The sequence below is a fragment of the Scyliorhinus canicula genome, chromosome 21 (assembly GCF_902713615.1).
Source record: "Scyliorhinus canicula chromosome 21, sScyCan1.1, whole genome shotgun sequence".
Taxonomy (NCBI): Eukaryota; Metazoa; Chordata; class Chondrichthyes; order Carcharhiniformes; family Scyliorhinidae; genus Scyliorhinus; species Scyliorhinus canicula.
In genome coordinates this window covers 61,523,952-61,536,804 of record NC_052166.1, presented here as the reverse complement: position 1 = coordinate 61,536,804, position 12,853 = coordinate 61,523,952, and the positions used below count along the sequence as shown (strand labels likewise).

The following is a 12,853-nucleotide window of genomic DNA, read 5'->3' as shown; positions in this document are numbered from 1 at the left end:
CTGGCAAAAGGCAGAGTCGAAATAACTGAGATTCAGTCACTGAGAAGTTGGCCGTTTCTGATGGACTTGCTTCAAGCCTGAAGCCAGCCTGGTGTAATTGCATTGGGACTGCATTCACCCCAGATACTTTCCTGCATTGGGAATACATTATATCAAGAGTTTGCATACAGAATCATAGAATTTACAATGCAGAAGGAGGCCATTCAGCCCATCACGTCTATACCGGCCCTTGAATGAGCACCCTACTTAAGCCACACCTCCACCCTATCCCAGTAACCCCACCCAACCTATGGACACTATGGGGCAATTTAGCATGGCCAATCCACCTAACACGTGCATCTGGAGGAAACCGGAGCGTCCGGAGGAAACCCACGCAGACACGGGGGAGAACATACAGACTCCGCACAGACAGTGGCCCAAGCCGGGAATCAAACCAGGGTCCCTGGTGCTGTGAAGCACTGTCCTTTCCCCCAAAGGGGTGTCCTATAAATTGCTGCACACTAGTTTTATAACACTAATTTTCTGCCAATAGAATTAATCCACACCGCTCTTTCTTACGGCATTCAGAGCTTTCCTGACTCTTGGCCAGATTATAAATATTTATGGTGTTGATCATTTGTTGTCAATGCGCGCTGCTCTTCTTTCAATGATTTACACTGAGCACAGCATTAGTATTATATAGAAATATGTGAAACTAAGTAACCCAACACATACTGGGTTGGGAGACTTGCATTGTCTTTAAGTTTAAAGTTGCTGGATTTTACTCACCATGAATGAGGCAATAGAACCAGTGCAAGACATGGTGAATAGCATTAAACAAGACACGGGCAAAAAATGTGCACTCATTATAAAGCTATTGGATAGTCAGATTCATTCTAGTTAAAGATTGATCAATGTTTTCCAACCGTTGGGTCAATTTACTGAAGTAAGAAGTCTTACAACAACAGGTTAAAGTCCAACACATTTGCAATCATTAATCATCTCCGCTTCCGCCACCCTCCTAGACAACGAGATTTAGGTGAAACCTGAGGAAGGAGCTGCGCTCCGAAAGCTAGTGATTCGAAACAAACCTGTTGGACTTTAACCTGGTGTTGTAAGACTTCTTACTCTGCTCACCCCAGTCCAACGCCAGCATCTCCACATCAATTTACTAAATGATAGTCTTCTGTTTGACTGTACAGGTAAGCAACGTAATCACCCAAGCAATCATTTCTAATGTTTGTATCTAGACATTAGGTGGCCTCAAGCAATTGACCTTGAAAGATATCACGGCGAAACTCAACTGTATCTTCAGAAAAGCAAAATACTGAGGATGCTGGAAATCTGAAATAAAAACAGGAAATACTGAAGCTTCTCATGGGGGACGAGCATCATCTGTGGGGAAGAAAAACAGAGTTAACACTTCAGATCATTGACCTTCCATCAGAAGACTTCTGATGAACGTCCATTGACCGGGAATGTTACCTCTGGCCAAGATGTTCCCATCCCGCCCTCAGCAGGAATCAATATGGGCAGAACTGGAAAATCTGATGGTCCAGCCATAGGCCCACTTGACTTTGGGCAGGAATCTCCGGTCTCTTTCCACGGCGGGAGGGACTGGAAAATCCCAGCCTTTAATTTTCTTTCCACAGACGCTGGTTAGGCCGCAGCTAGAGCACTGCATCCCGTTCTGGCACCACACTTTAGGAAGGATGTGAAGGTCCTTGAGAGGGTACAGGGAGGGTTCATTTTCCCGAATAGTTACAAGGATGAGAAATTTCAGCTAAAATGTTAGGTTGGAGAGGCTGGGCTTGTTCTTTGCGACAGAGGTATACAAGATCATGACAATTTTAGATTAAATTGACAAAGAAAAGATGCTCCCATTATTTGATGGTACAAGGACTAGGGAGTGTGGATGAACAAGAGATATTGGTTGGGGGGGGGGGGGGTGAGGGGCGAGGGGGAGAAGATAAATGAGGAAGAATCTTTCTACGCAGTGAGTGGTTATGACCTAAACCTCGTTGTCTAGGAGGGTGGTGGAAGCGGAGACGATTAATGATTGCAAATGTGGTGGACAGGTAGTGTTGAGGAAGCAGAGAGGCCACAGAATGACCTGGACAGGCTAGGAGAATGGGCAGGGAAGTGGCAGATGGAATACAATATGGAAAAGTGTGAGGTTATGCACTTTGGTAGGAAGAATGGAGGCATAGATTATTCTCGAAATAGAAAAAGGCTTTGTAAACCAGAAGCACAAAGGGACATAAGAATCCTACTTTAGGGTTCTCTAAAGGTGAACATACAGGTTCAGTTGGCAGTTAAGAAGGCAAATGCAGTGTTAACATTTATATCAAGAGGGCTTAGAATACAAGAGCAGAGATGTACTTCTGAGGCTCTAGTAGTCAGATCCCATTTGGAATATTGTGAGCAGTTTTGGACCTCCTATCTAAGGAAGAATGTGCCGGCCTTGGAAAGGGCCCAGAGGAGGTTCACAAGAATAATCCCTGGAATGAAGGCCTTGCCATAGGAGGAGCGGTTGAGGACTCTGGGTCTGTACTCAATGGCGTTTAGAAGGATGAGGGGGGAATCTCTTTGAAACTTACCAAACACTAAGAGGCCTGGATAGAGTGGACATGGAGAGGATGTTTCCACTAGTATGAGAAACTAGAACCAGAGGGCACAGCCTCAGACTGAAGCGGTGATCCTTTAAAACTAAGATGAGGAGTAATTTCATCAGCCTGGGGTGATTAATCTGTGGAACTCTTTGCCGCAGAAGGATGTGGAGGCCAATCACTGAGTGTGTTTAAATCAGAGATAGATAGGTTCTTGATTATTAAGGGGATCAGGGGTTATGGGGAGAAGGCAGGAAATGGGGATGAGAAATATATCAGCCATGATTGAATGGCGGAACAGACTCGATGGGCCAAATGGCCTAATTTTGCTCCTATATCTTATGTTCTTATGGTTCTTGGGAAATAAACTTGCAGAGCTACGTGATAGAGGAATGGGATTGACTACAAAGTGATGGCATGGACTTGATGGGATGAATGGCCTCCCTTTGTAATGGCATAATGTCTCTCTGACTCAATGCTGTCAGAGATGCTGAATATTTCCTGCATTTTCTGTTCTTATTCCAATGTCATCTTCACCTGATGTCCATACAAGGATGGAGAGAAGGGAAGTAGACATCGATCAGGACCAGAAATGATGGGGTACATTTTCTTATCTCGCCAGTCTCGGGTATCGCCTCCCGCGGGCGGAATATTTGACAGACTATCGAAAGGTCCGTTGATCTTGGGTGGGAATTCAGGGTCTCGGGGTGAGCAGCACCAGGAAATCCCAATCAGTGGCTTTTCTGTCCCCCTCCCCAAGTCAAAATAACCATGATGTGGAGACACTGGCGTTGGACTGGGGTGAGCACAGGAAGAAGTCTTACAACACCAGGTTAAAGTCCAACATGTTTGTTTCAAACACTAGCTTTCGGAGCACTGCTCCTTCCTCAGGTGAATGAAACCTGAGGAAGGAGCAGTGCTCCGAAAGCTAGTGTTTGAAACAAACATGTTGGACTTTAACCTGGTGTTGTCAGACTTCTTACTGTGCTCAAAATAACCAGACACCCAGCGACACAGCTAAACACAGACAAGGCATAAACCCATGACCATTGTTGATCAGTATCTCAGCCGGCTGTTGTAGTCAAACTGCTCATGTCAATATATTAAGAAACATTTCACACTGTGCTATCTTTTTTTTAAAGAAGGAGGAATCGGCAAAAGAATCTCTTCCACAAAGATCGTAAATAGTTACATTTCTTGAGCTGAAATAATTCTACTAATTACAGAACTAGAACTGACTGGTTGTCTATGACTGCCATCCAGGAACAAACTACTTCTTCACGGGAATAAAATCCTCTGTCATTTATTAAATAAGAACCCTCAGAGGTTTCATTGCCGACAACCAGTTTCAAAGATCCATAGCTGTATATATTACAAACATGTGCATGCACGCTCATGAATCTCACATGACATTGCCCATGGATATCTCTTTGAGCTGAGTTTATTGTCGCTGGAGGAATTTGCAGGCAGGTCCATGCGACTCACCCAGAGCGCCACCAGTGGTGGGAGTGCTGCATGTCAGGAATTCCAAAATGTGATTGTTAAAAGTGGTCCCAGGAGTCTTTCTGCCAAGACTTTAGCAACACTGGAATACTGTGAACAGTTTTGGTCCACTTTGCTAAGGAAAGATGCACTGGCATTGGAGGCAGTCTAGAGAAGGTTCACTCGGTTGATCCCGGGTGTGGAGGGAATTTCTTATGAGGGGAGATTGAAGACATTGGACCTGTACTCACTGGAGTTTAGAAGAATGAGAGACGACTGTGTTGAGACATATTGGATTCTCAGAGGGCTTGACAGGGTAGATGGAGAGGTTGTTTCCCTTTGTGAGAGAGTCTAGGTCCAGAGGACATAATCTCAGAGTAAGGAGTGGAATTCTTTACCGCAGAGGGCTGCAGAGGCTGGGTCTTTAAGTATATTCAAGGCTGGGGTGGCACGATGGCACAGTGGTTAGCACTGCTGCCTCACGGCACCCAGGACCCTGGTTTGATCCCGGCCCCGGTTCACTGTGTATGTGGAGTTTCCAGATTCTCCCCATGGGTCTCACCCGCACAATCCAAAGATGTGCAGGGTAGGTGGATTGGCCACGCTAAATTGCTGCTTAATTGGAACATTTAAAAAAATATATACTCAAGTCTGCGATAGACAGATTTTTAATCAGCAAGGGAATAAAGGGTTAAGGGGATAAGGTGGGACAGTAGAGTTGAGAATCATCATATCAGATCAGTTGCGATCTCATTGTATGGCGGAGCAGACTCAATGGGCTGAATGGCCTACTTCTGCTCCTATGTCTTATGGTCTTATTATATTACCTCTAATTATTCCCACTGTCATAAAAGTGTTATCAAACCACGACAGCAAGAAACCTCAATAATTAATATGTCCAGAAATATATCCAATAATTAATGAAAAGAAAACTCACCCAGTAAACACAAGGCACAGCAGGGTACAAATCAATATTGAAACTTGATTAGACATGGCAGACTGTGTCCTCTGAATGGCTCGATGCAAATCATTCTGGAGAGAAAAAAAAATTCTGTTGAAGATCCAAAGATAAATACCAACCACCTCAGACAAATCTGTCCAAATATATTTTAGTCAGCACCAAGGAACTGTATTTTTCAACATGCATAGATTTATTTCTCTCCTTCACAAATTAGCTTGTGCTGGCTCTGTTGGGTTTAAATATGTAATATGTTCGGTTCTTGGAGTGTCACAACCTCTAATGTTCTCTCCTGAGGTGCTCGTGTGTCACAATCAAGTGCAACAATATGTGTAATTGGGATCTTGTTGTACTTGTTACTGCATTAAGACATGGAAGGAATCCAGGCTTGGCATGATCCACAGAGTCCCTACAATACGGAAGGAGGCTACTCAGAGTCTGCACCAACCCTCAGAAAGAACACTACCTAGGCCCAACCCGCCCACCCTATCCCTGTAACCCCAGTTAACGTGCACATCTTTGGACACTAAGGGGGCATTTAGCGTGGCCAACCCACCTAAACTGCACATCTTTGGACTGTGATAGGAAATCAGCGCACCCAGATGAAACCCAAGCAGACACGGGGAGAGCATGCAAACTCTACACAGACAGTTGCCCAAGGCCGGAATTGGACCCGGGTCTCTGGCGCTGTGAGGCAGCAGTGTTAACCACTGTGCCGTCACGTGGCACCAGGTGCAATTCCTTTGACCTAGTGCCAGTGGGGAGAATTCCAAAATTTGGGTACTTCCAGCTGAGCATTCTCTCATTGCTGCAGTGGAGTGTAGCCTGGACAATGTGCTCGAGTGTCCGGCCCTGAGGTTTTCAACATTAGTTAAAATATCCGACAATATATCCCCTCCCCTCCCACCAAAGTGACCCTTGAACTGACAACTTTCTGACTAGGAGGTTTGCAAAAACTCCAACCCCACGGTATGTCAACCAGTGGCCAATTTGAAGCTAATTGGTGGGAAAGGATTCGTACTCTCCTCGAGACAAATGTAAAACTCCGCCCATCTCTGCTGCACTGTGATTCAGAAATTGATGAAGAGGAGCAGCTAGCAAACCACACTTTTAAATACAGCCTGAGTGTTTGGAAACATAAAGACTAACTAACATCAACAGATGAACCGGACAAATATAATAGCCAGAACAGTGAGTTCAGCTCTGTTTCCAATCCGTTAGTTAAGAGTGAATGTTGCCTGGTTACCGAACTGTATTTATCTCCCCTGCTCTTATGCAAATAATCAAGGAGGGCTTTCATTCCAAAAATTTGCACAATGTAATAGAGGTCATAAATTAGCTCACCCCGATCTGTGAGTATTAATCGCTTGCTCGCTCACGTCCCACATTGCCCCTCCATGGCTCCCCCCCCCCCATCAATGAATAGATTCTGATGTATATAGTGATGCCTATTCTTTCAAGTTGTGCCTTTCCAAAAACTAGATGTTGATGTGGAAAGAAAAGCTGCAAACGTTGGAAAGAAGATCATTCTTGACGACGTGTCTACTCCCGAACTGTTAACCAGTCTTTCCTCTTATTAAATGTTGTCTATTCCCAACGTGTGGTATTTTCCTATCTGAAGTGTTTAATGACGCAGGTCAGTTGCAGCCACAAAGTTGCTCCTGAGTGAGACCAGGCTACTTTCGTGAATTTCTTTTCAAAAATCTAATCTTGGTTTATTTTTGGAGCCAGAAATGTGAAGTGAAGTTCTTGGAAGTACCTACAAGAGGTGGGATATAAATGGATTCACAGTCACTTACAATCATGTTCTCCAGTGCATGCTTGGCCAGCCAACAGTTGAGAAACACTGGGATGAAGAGGTTCCTCAAGGGTGGCCAGAAAATCTGCAATATATGGAAAGGGAACAGATTCACTCAGGAGGAAAGTACAAGACAATATAAGCAAAAGAAGTTTGAGTTAACTGGTGCCTTTAACATTGAAACAACACCTCTTGGTGCTTCACAAATGGAAATAGACACAAGGCTTTGCAGCTCCAATGACTATTAAGAAGTTGGACACCATCCAGGTCAAAACACCCCAGCCACCACCTTAAATATTCACTCCCTCCACCTCAATCGACACAGTGGCAGCCGTGTGTGTACCACCTACAAGATCATTGCAGCAACTCACCAAGGCCAATTCCACAGCACCTTTCAAACCTGTAACAACCACTATCCAAGGACAAGGGCAGCAGATACCTGGGAACACCAGTGCCTGCAGGTTCCCCTCCAAGCCACACACCATCCTGACTTGGAAATAAATCACCATTCCTTCACTGCCACTGGGTCAAAATCCTGGAACTCCCTCCCTTACAGCACAGTGGATGTACCTACACCACATGGACTGCAGCGGTTCAAGAAGGCAGCTCACCACCACCGCCTTCTCATGGGCAATTAGGGCTGGGCAATAAATGCCCACGAATCCCATGAATGAATAAATAAATTAAAAGGGGGATGTCTGAAAAGCCTGGTTGAAAAGTTGGGCTTTGTAAATTGGAACATGAGGAGTGCAGGAGCGGAAAGATTTACAAAAGGGATCAGGAATGCTGAAGCAATATGGCTGAAGGTTCTGCGCCACTGGTAGGGTAAAGGGGAAGTGAAAAATGCAAAAAAGACCAGAGTCAGAGGGAATTGAATTCAGGTTGGAAGTATTTCATTGCCTGTATAGTGCTCGGAGGTTGTGAAAGTCACTGGCTAAATACAATTCATTTTTACTTGACTACCATGGAACTAAGTCACACAGTCAGCCAGGTTACAGATTCAGTCTCTGATCTGTGTTGAGTTAGGTGATCAGTTCTCTTTACAATGTAGAATCATAGAATTTACAGTGCAGAAGGAGGCCATTTGGCCCATTGAGTCTGCACCGGCCCTTGGAAAGAGCACCCCCCACTTAAGCCCATGCCTCCACTCTATCCCCGTAACCCAGTAACCCCACCTAACCTTTTTGTTTGGACGCTAAGGGCAATTTATCATGGACAATCCACCTAACCTGCACATCTTTGGACTGTGGGAGGAGGAAACACACGCAGACACAGGGAGAACGTGCAGACTCAGCACAGACAGTGACCCAAGCTGGGAATCGAACCTGGGACCCTGGAGCTGTGAAGCAACAGTGCTAACCATTGTGCTACCGTGCCGCCCGTGGATCGTGAACATGTTGAACCTCCATGGCGTCCCATGCACGGTGGTGTTGTGCTTAGCTCTGTTGTTTTACGGTGCCGAGGACCCGGGTCACTGTCCGTGTGGAGTTTGCACATTCTCCCCTTGTCTGTGTGGGTCTCACCCCCACAACCCAAAGATGCGTAGGGTAGGCGGACTGGCCACGCTAAATCACCCCTTAATTGGAAATGTTTTTTTTAAATGTCGGTCCATGCATTTTGCATTTATGATAACTCAAGCCTATCAAGGAAACAAAAATATGAATATATCTTTTAAGAGGATGTGACCATTAGCTTATTTCAGTTAGATCGCAGCAGTGGTTTGTCAAGCACTGTACCGTTGGGCAGCACGGTAGCATTATGGATAGCACAATCGCTTCACAGCTCCAGGGTCCCAGGTTCGATTCTGGCTTGGATCACTGTCTGTGCGGAGTCTGCACATCCTCCCCGTGTGTGCGTGGGTTTCCTCCGGGTGCTCCAGTTTCCTCCCACAGTCCAAAGATGTGCAGGTTAGGTGGATTGGCAATGATAAATTGCCCTTAGTGTGTCCAAAATTCCATCCACCACCTTAAATAGCCATTCCCCCCCTCCACCGTGGCATTGTGGCTGTCTTGTGTTCTATCGACATTGCAGCCACCTGCTGAGGATTCGTCAACACCATTTCCCAAACCTGTGACTTCTACCACTTAGGAAAACGAAGGCAGTAAGCGCATGGAAACTCTACCACCTGTAAATTCCGCTCCAAGTTTTGCAATAGCATAGAACCACAGGAAGGTTACGGTGCATAAAGAGGCCATTCAGCTCACTGTGTCCACACCTGGCCAGTAGCTTCTCAGGTTACAGTGCTTCAGGTGCAGATCCAGGGACCTGTTAAATGAGTTGAGGGTTTCTGCCTCAATCATCAACTTAGGCAGTGAAGGCGATGCCCCCCCCCCCTCCCCCCCCATCCCCCCTTGCTGAAAAAGCTTTCCCTCATGTCCCCTCTTATAATTCTTCATATCACCTTAGATCCCGGCCTCCCCGAACAGGCGCTGGAATGTGGCGATTCGGGGCTTTTCACAGTAACTTCATTGAAGCCGACTTGTGACAATAATCGATTATTATTATTAAATCTATGCCTCCTGGTATTGGCCCCTCATCGAGGGGAACCATGTCTTTCCTGTCTACCCTCTCTAGGTCCCTCATTATTTTATACACCTCAATTAGTTCACCCCTTAGCATTTCCTGTTCTAAAGAAAATGACCCAGCCTATCAATCTCTCCTCATTGCTGCAATGTTTAAGCCCTGGCAACATTCTTGTACATCTCCTCTGCACTCTCTCCACAGCAATTATGCCCTTCCTGTAACGTGGTGACAATGGGCGGGATTTACATTGCAGCCACTCGCAAGATCCCGTTGGATCTCGGCAGGCGTTGCGAGCTGGGTAGATCCTGGGAGCAGGCTCTCCTGGCATTTATCGGCCATGAACCACGCTGCACCACGGCGAGTTGCCTTTCAGGCGCAGCGCGGTAATTGGATCACGGCCCATATGTTTTCTTATCCTGCCACCTTCAAGGACCTGTGGACATGCGCTCCCAAGGTGTCTCACTTCCTCGATCCTTCTCAATATCTTCCAGTTTATTGAGTAATTCCTTCCTTGTTTTTCCCTCCACAAATGCATTCCCGCACACTTTTCCAGGTGAAATTCCATTTGCCACTTCTCCAGCCACTCGACCGAATCATTGATATCATTCTGGAGTCAACCGCTATCCTCAACAGGCCCCGAGGGCCATCGACTGCTCTCCCCTTCGAGAGCTGACTGGTGGTGATTTAACCTGAAGGTCACCACACTTCAAGCGAGGGACAAAGTTGAGAAGGTGAGGGCTCTTCACAGTAACCTCAGTCAGTGCATTATAACTCAGTCGTCTGGCCAATTGAGCTAGCCGACCTCTTCACCATCAACTACACGGCCATTTTTTGTGTCATCTGCAAATTTCCCAATCAGGCCACCTACATTTAAGTCTAATCAATATTTGCAACAGACAGCAAGGGCCTCGAAACTCAGCCCTGTGGAACAGCACTGGGAGTAGATTGGCCACTCTAAACTACCCCTTAATTGGGAAAAAAAGAATTGGGCACTTTAAATAATTTTTAAAAAATCATTACTCTTTGATTCCGGTCACTGAGCCAATTCTGGATCCAAATGGTCACCTTCTCCCTTACCCCACCAGGAAATCTATTGTCGTTCCTTCTTTATCATAGGAACTCCCTTCCTAACAGCACTGTGGGTGTACCTACACCACATGGACTCCGGCGGTTCGAGAACATAGAACATAGAACATACAGTGCAGAAGGAGGCCATTCGGCCCATCGAGTCTGCACCGACCCACTTAAGCCCTCACTTCCACCCTATCCCCATAACCCAATAACCCCTCCTAACTTTTTTGGACACTAAGGGCAATTTATCATGGCCGTTCCATCTAACCTGCACGTCTTTGGACTGTGGGAGGAAACCAAAGCACCCGGAGTAAACCCACGCAGACACGGGGAGAACGTGCAGACTCCGCACAGACAGTGACCCAGCAGCTCACCTTACCCCCCCCCCCCCCCCCCCCCCCCGACTTTCTCAAGGGCACTGATAGATGGGCAAAGAATCGTGCCCTTGTCAGTGATGCCCACATTCATGGGCAAATGATTTTTAAAAAATGTTCTCTTGATTTACAAGAGCTGGGACCCCATGACATTACTGTGATTGACTGGACACAAAGAGCCCTAATTGTGATGACGAAGGTTTAAATTGCTACAGATTAATGATTGGATTGAGATACTGAATGGGTGATATTTACATCAGCCTGATTCACACAAAGCGTCCAAGTTCACGGAGGGTACAGGATCCTTGAAAAACACTTTGCAACGCAGGCTTCACAGTGTCTGTTGCCATGGTGAAAAGTCTTTCAAAACACTATTACAGCTTGACAGTGGAGTTCATGATGACTTTATTAAAGCACCCGCCACATCCGGTACTCATACATTTATAGCTTTTAATCTTAGGATTAATAAAAGCCAAGGAGTAAATATGAAGGGAAAATTTTTTACCCTCCAGTAGAAGAAGTGTTATTTGTAGAAAGTAATAATAATAATCTTTATCGTCACAAGTAGGCTTACATTAACACTGCAATGAAGTTACTGCAAAAATCCCCTCATCACCATATTCCGGCGCCTGTTCGGGTACACGGAGGGAGAATTTAGAATGTCCAAATTACCTAACAGCGCATCTTTCGAGACTTGTGGAAGGAAACAGGAGCACCCGGAGGAAACCCACGCAGACATGGGGAGAACGTGCACACTCCGCACAGTGACCCAAGCCGGGAATCTAACCTGGGACCCTGGAGCTGTGAAACACCAATGCTAACCACTGAGCTACCGTGCCGCCCAATATGTACAGAAATCTAGTGCGGCAGGAACTTTCAGAAGGTATCGCAAAAGATCAATCAAATGGGATTGTTAATTATTTCTCTTTACATCCATTTAATTGTGTTCAATAACATTTCAATGGAAACGTATCCCACTTGATTATCCCTTTGAGACCCTGTGACAAGTGACAAGGCCTTGAGTGACTATAGGTGCAACTGAAATTATAGCTGGAGTGTCATTTGACTTCTTACTGACCAACAGAAGTGTGACAATATTATAGAAATTCAATGTCTGCGAACCTGAAGATAGCCACAATAAATGGTAATTTATGGAGCGAACAATGGAAGGAGTTATCTATTGAAGGAGGGCACCCTCAGAGGGCGACACGGTGGCACAGTGGTTAGCACTGCTGCTTCACTGCGCCAGAGACCTGGATACAATTCCGGCCTTGGGTGACTGCCTGCGTGGAGCCTGCACGTTCTCCCCGTGTCTGCGTGGGTTTCCTCCAGGTGCTCCGGTTTCCTCCCACAGTCCAAAGACGTGCAGGCTAGGTGGATTGGCCATGATAAATTGTCCAAAGTTGTGCTGGTCAGGTCTGGTTACGGGGATAGGGTGGGGGGAGTGGGCCTAGGTAGGGTGCCCTTTCAGAGAGTCGGTAAAGACTTGATAGGCCGAATAGCCTCCTTCTGCACTGTGGGGATTCTATGGTTCTATGGATGGGAAAGTTACATGTGCACAATTAATGTTAGTTTCAGTGATTGGTTTCATCCCAAAGATTTGATTGACTGATCAATCAGGATGTGTAAGTCATTGACAGGGAGACGCTGAAAAGATAATGAAGTAATTCCAAAAAAAGTTTGGTGGACCAAGACTTGTGGTCAGAGTCTTACCAAAAGCAAGTGTCGGTCCCGGCGAGAAAAACAGAGTGAATGTCGGGATTTCTCACGGAATCTTATGCCTCTTAAGAAAAGTTTTTCTCCCCGTGGGAATGACGGCGTGCTCTTGCCGCCCTCCCTAACCCTGTGAAAACCCAGTGACTGGGAAACTCCAGATAACCCAGCACTTGTTCCAGATCCATGAGAGGGGATGGCAGTATTAACAACAACACCTTGTTTGACAGAGGGAGCCCTGGCCAGACTCCTGGATGGTGTGCAGCAGAGGTGGGACGTCCTGTACCCGCAATCAGGGAGGAGGCCCACTGGCAGGGATTCCACCCCCCGCCCCCCACCTCGAAGG

At 46.2% G+C, this 12,853-nt stretch overlaps 1 protein-coding gene across 9 annotated transcripts in view; it reads right to left on the bottom strand.

Annotated features, from left to right (window-relative positions):
• si:dkey-21e5.1 (potassium channel subfamily T member 1) overlaps window positions 1-12,853 on the bottom strand; it is a 401,511-nt gene that overhangs the window by 140,610 nt on the left and 248,048 nt on the right. For all 9 annotated transcript variants that reach the window (XR_005458485.1, XM_038781761.1, XM_038781755.1 and 6 more), the window contains 2 exons: window positions 6,828-6,911; window positions 5,008-5,102 (listed from right to left, as the gene is read on the bottom strand). Coding sequence is in view for 8 of the 9 variants with exons in the window: in XM_038781761.1 (XP_038637689.1) it covers window positions 5,008-5,102; window positions 6,828-6,911 (179 nt within the window). In the remaining variant the exon portion in view is untranslated. The remainder of the gene's footprint in view (window positions 1-5,007; window positions 5,103-6,827; window positions 6,912-12,853) is intronic.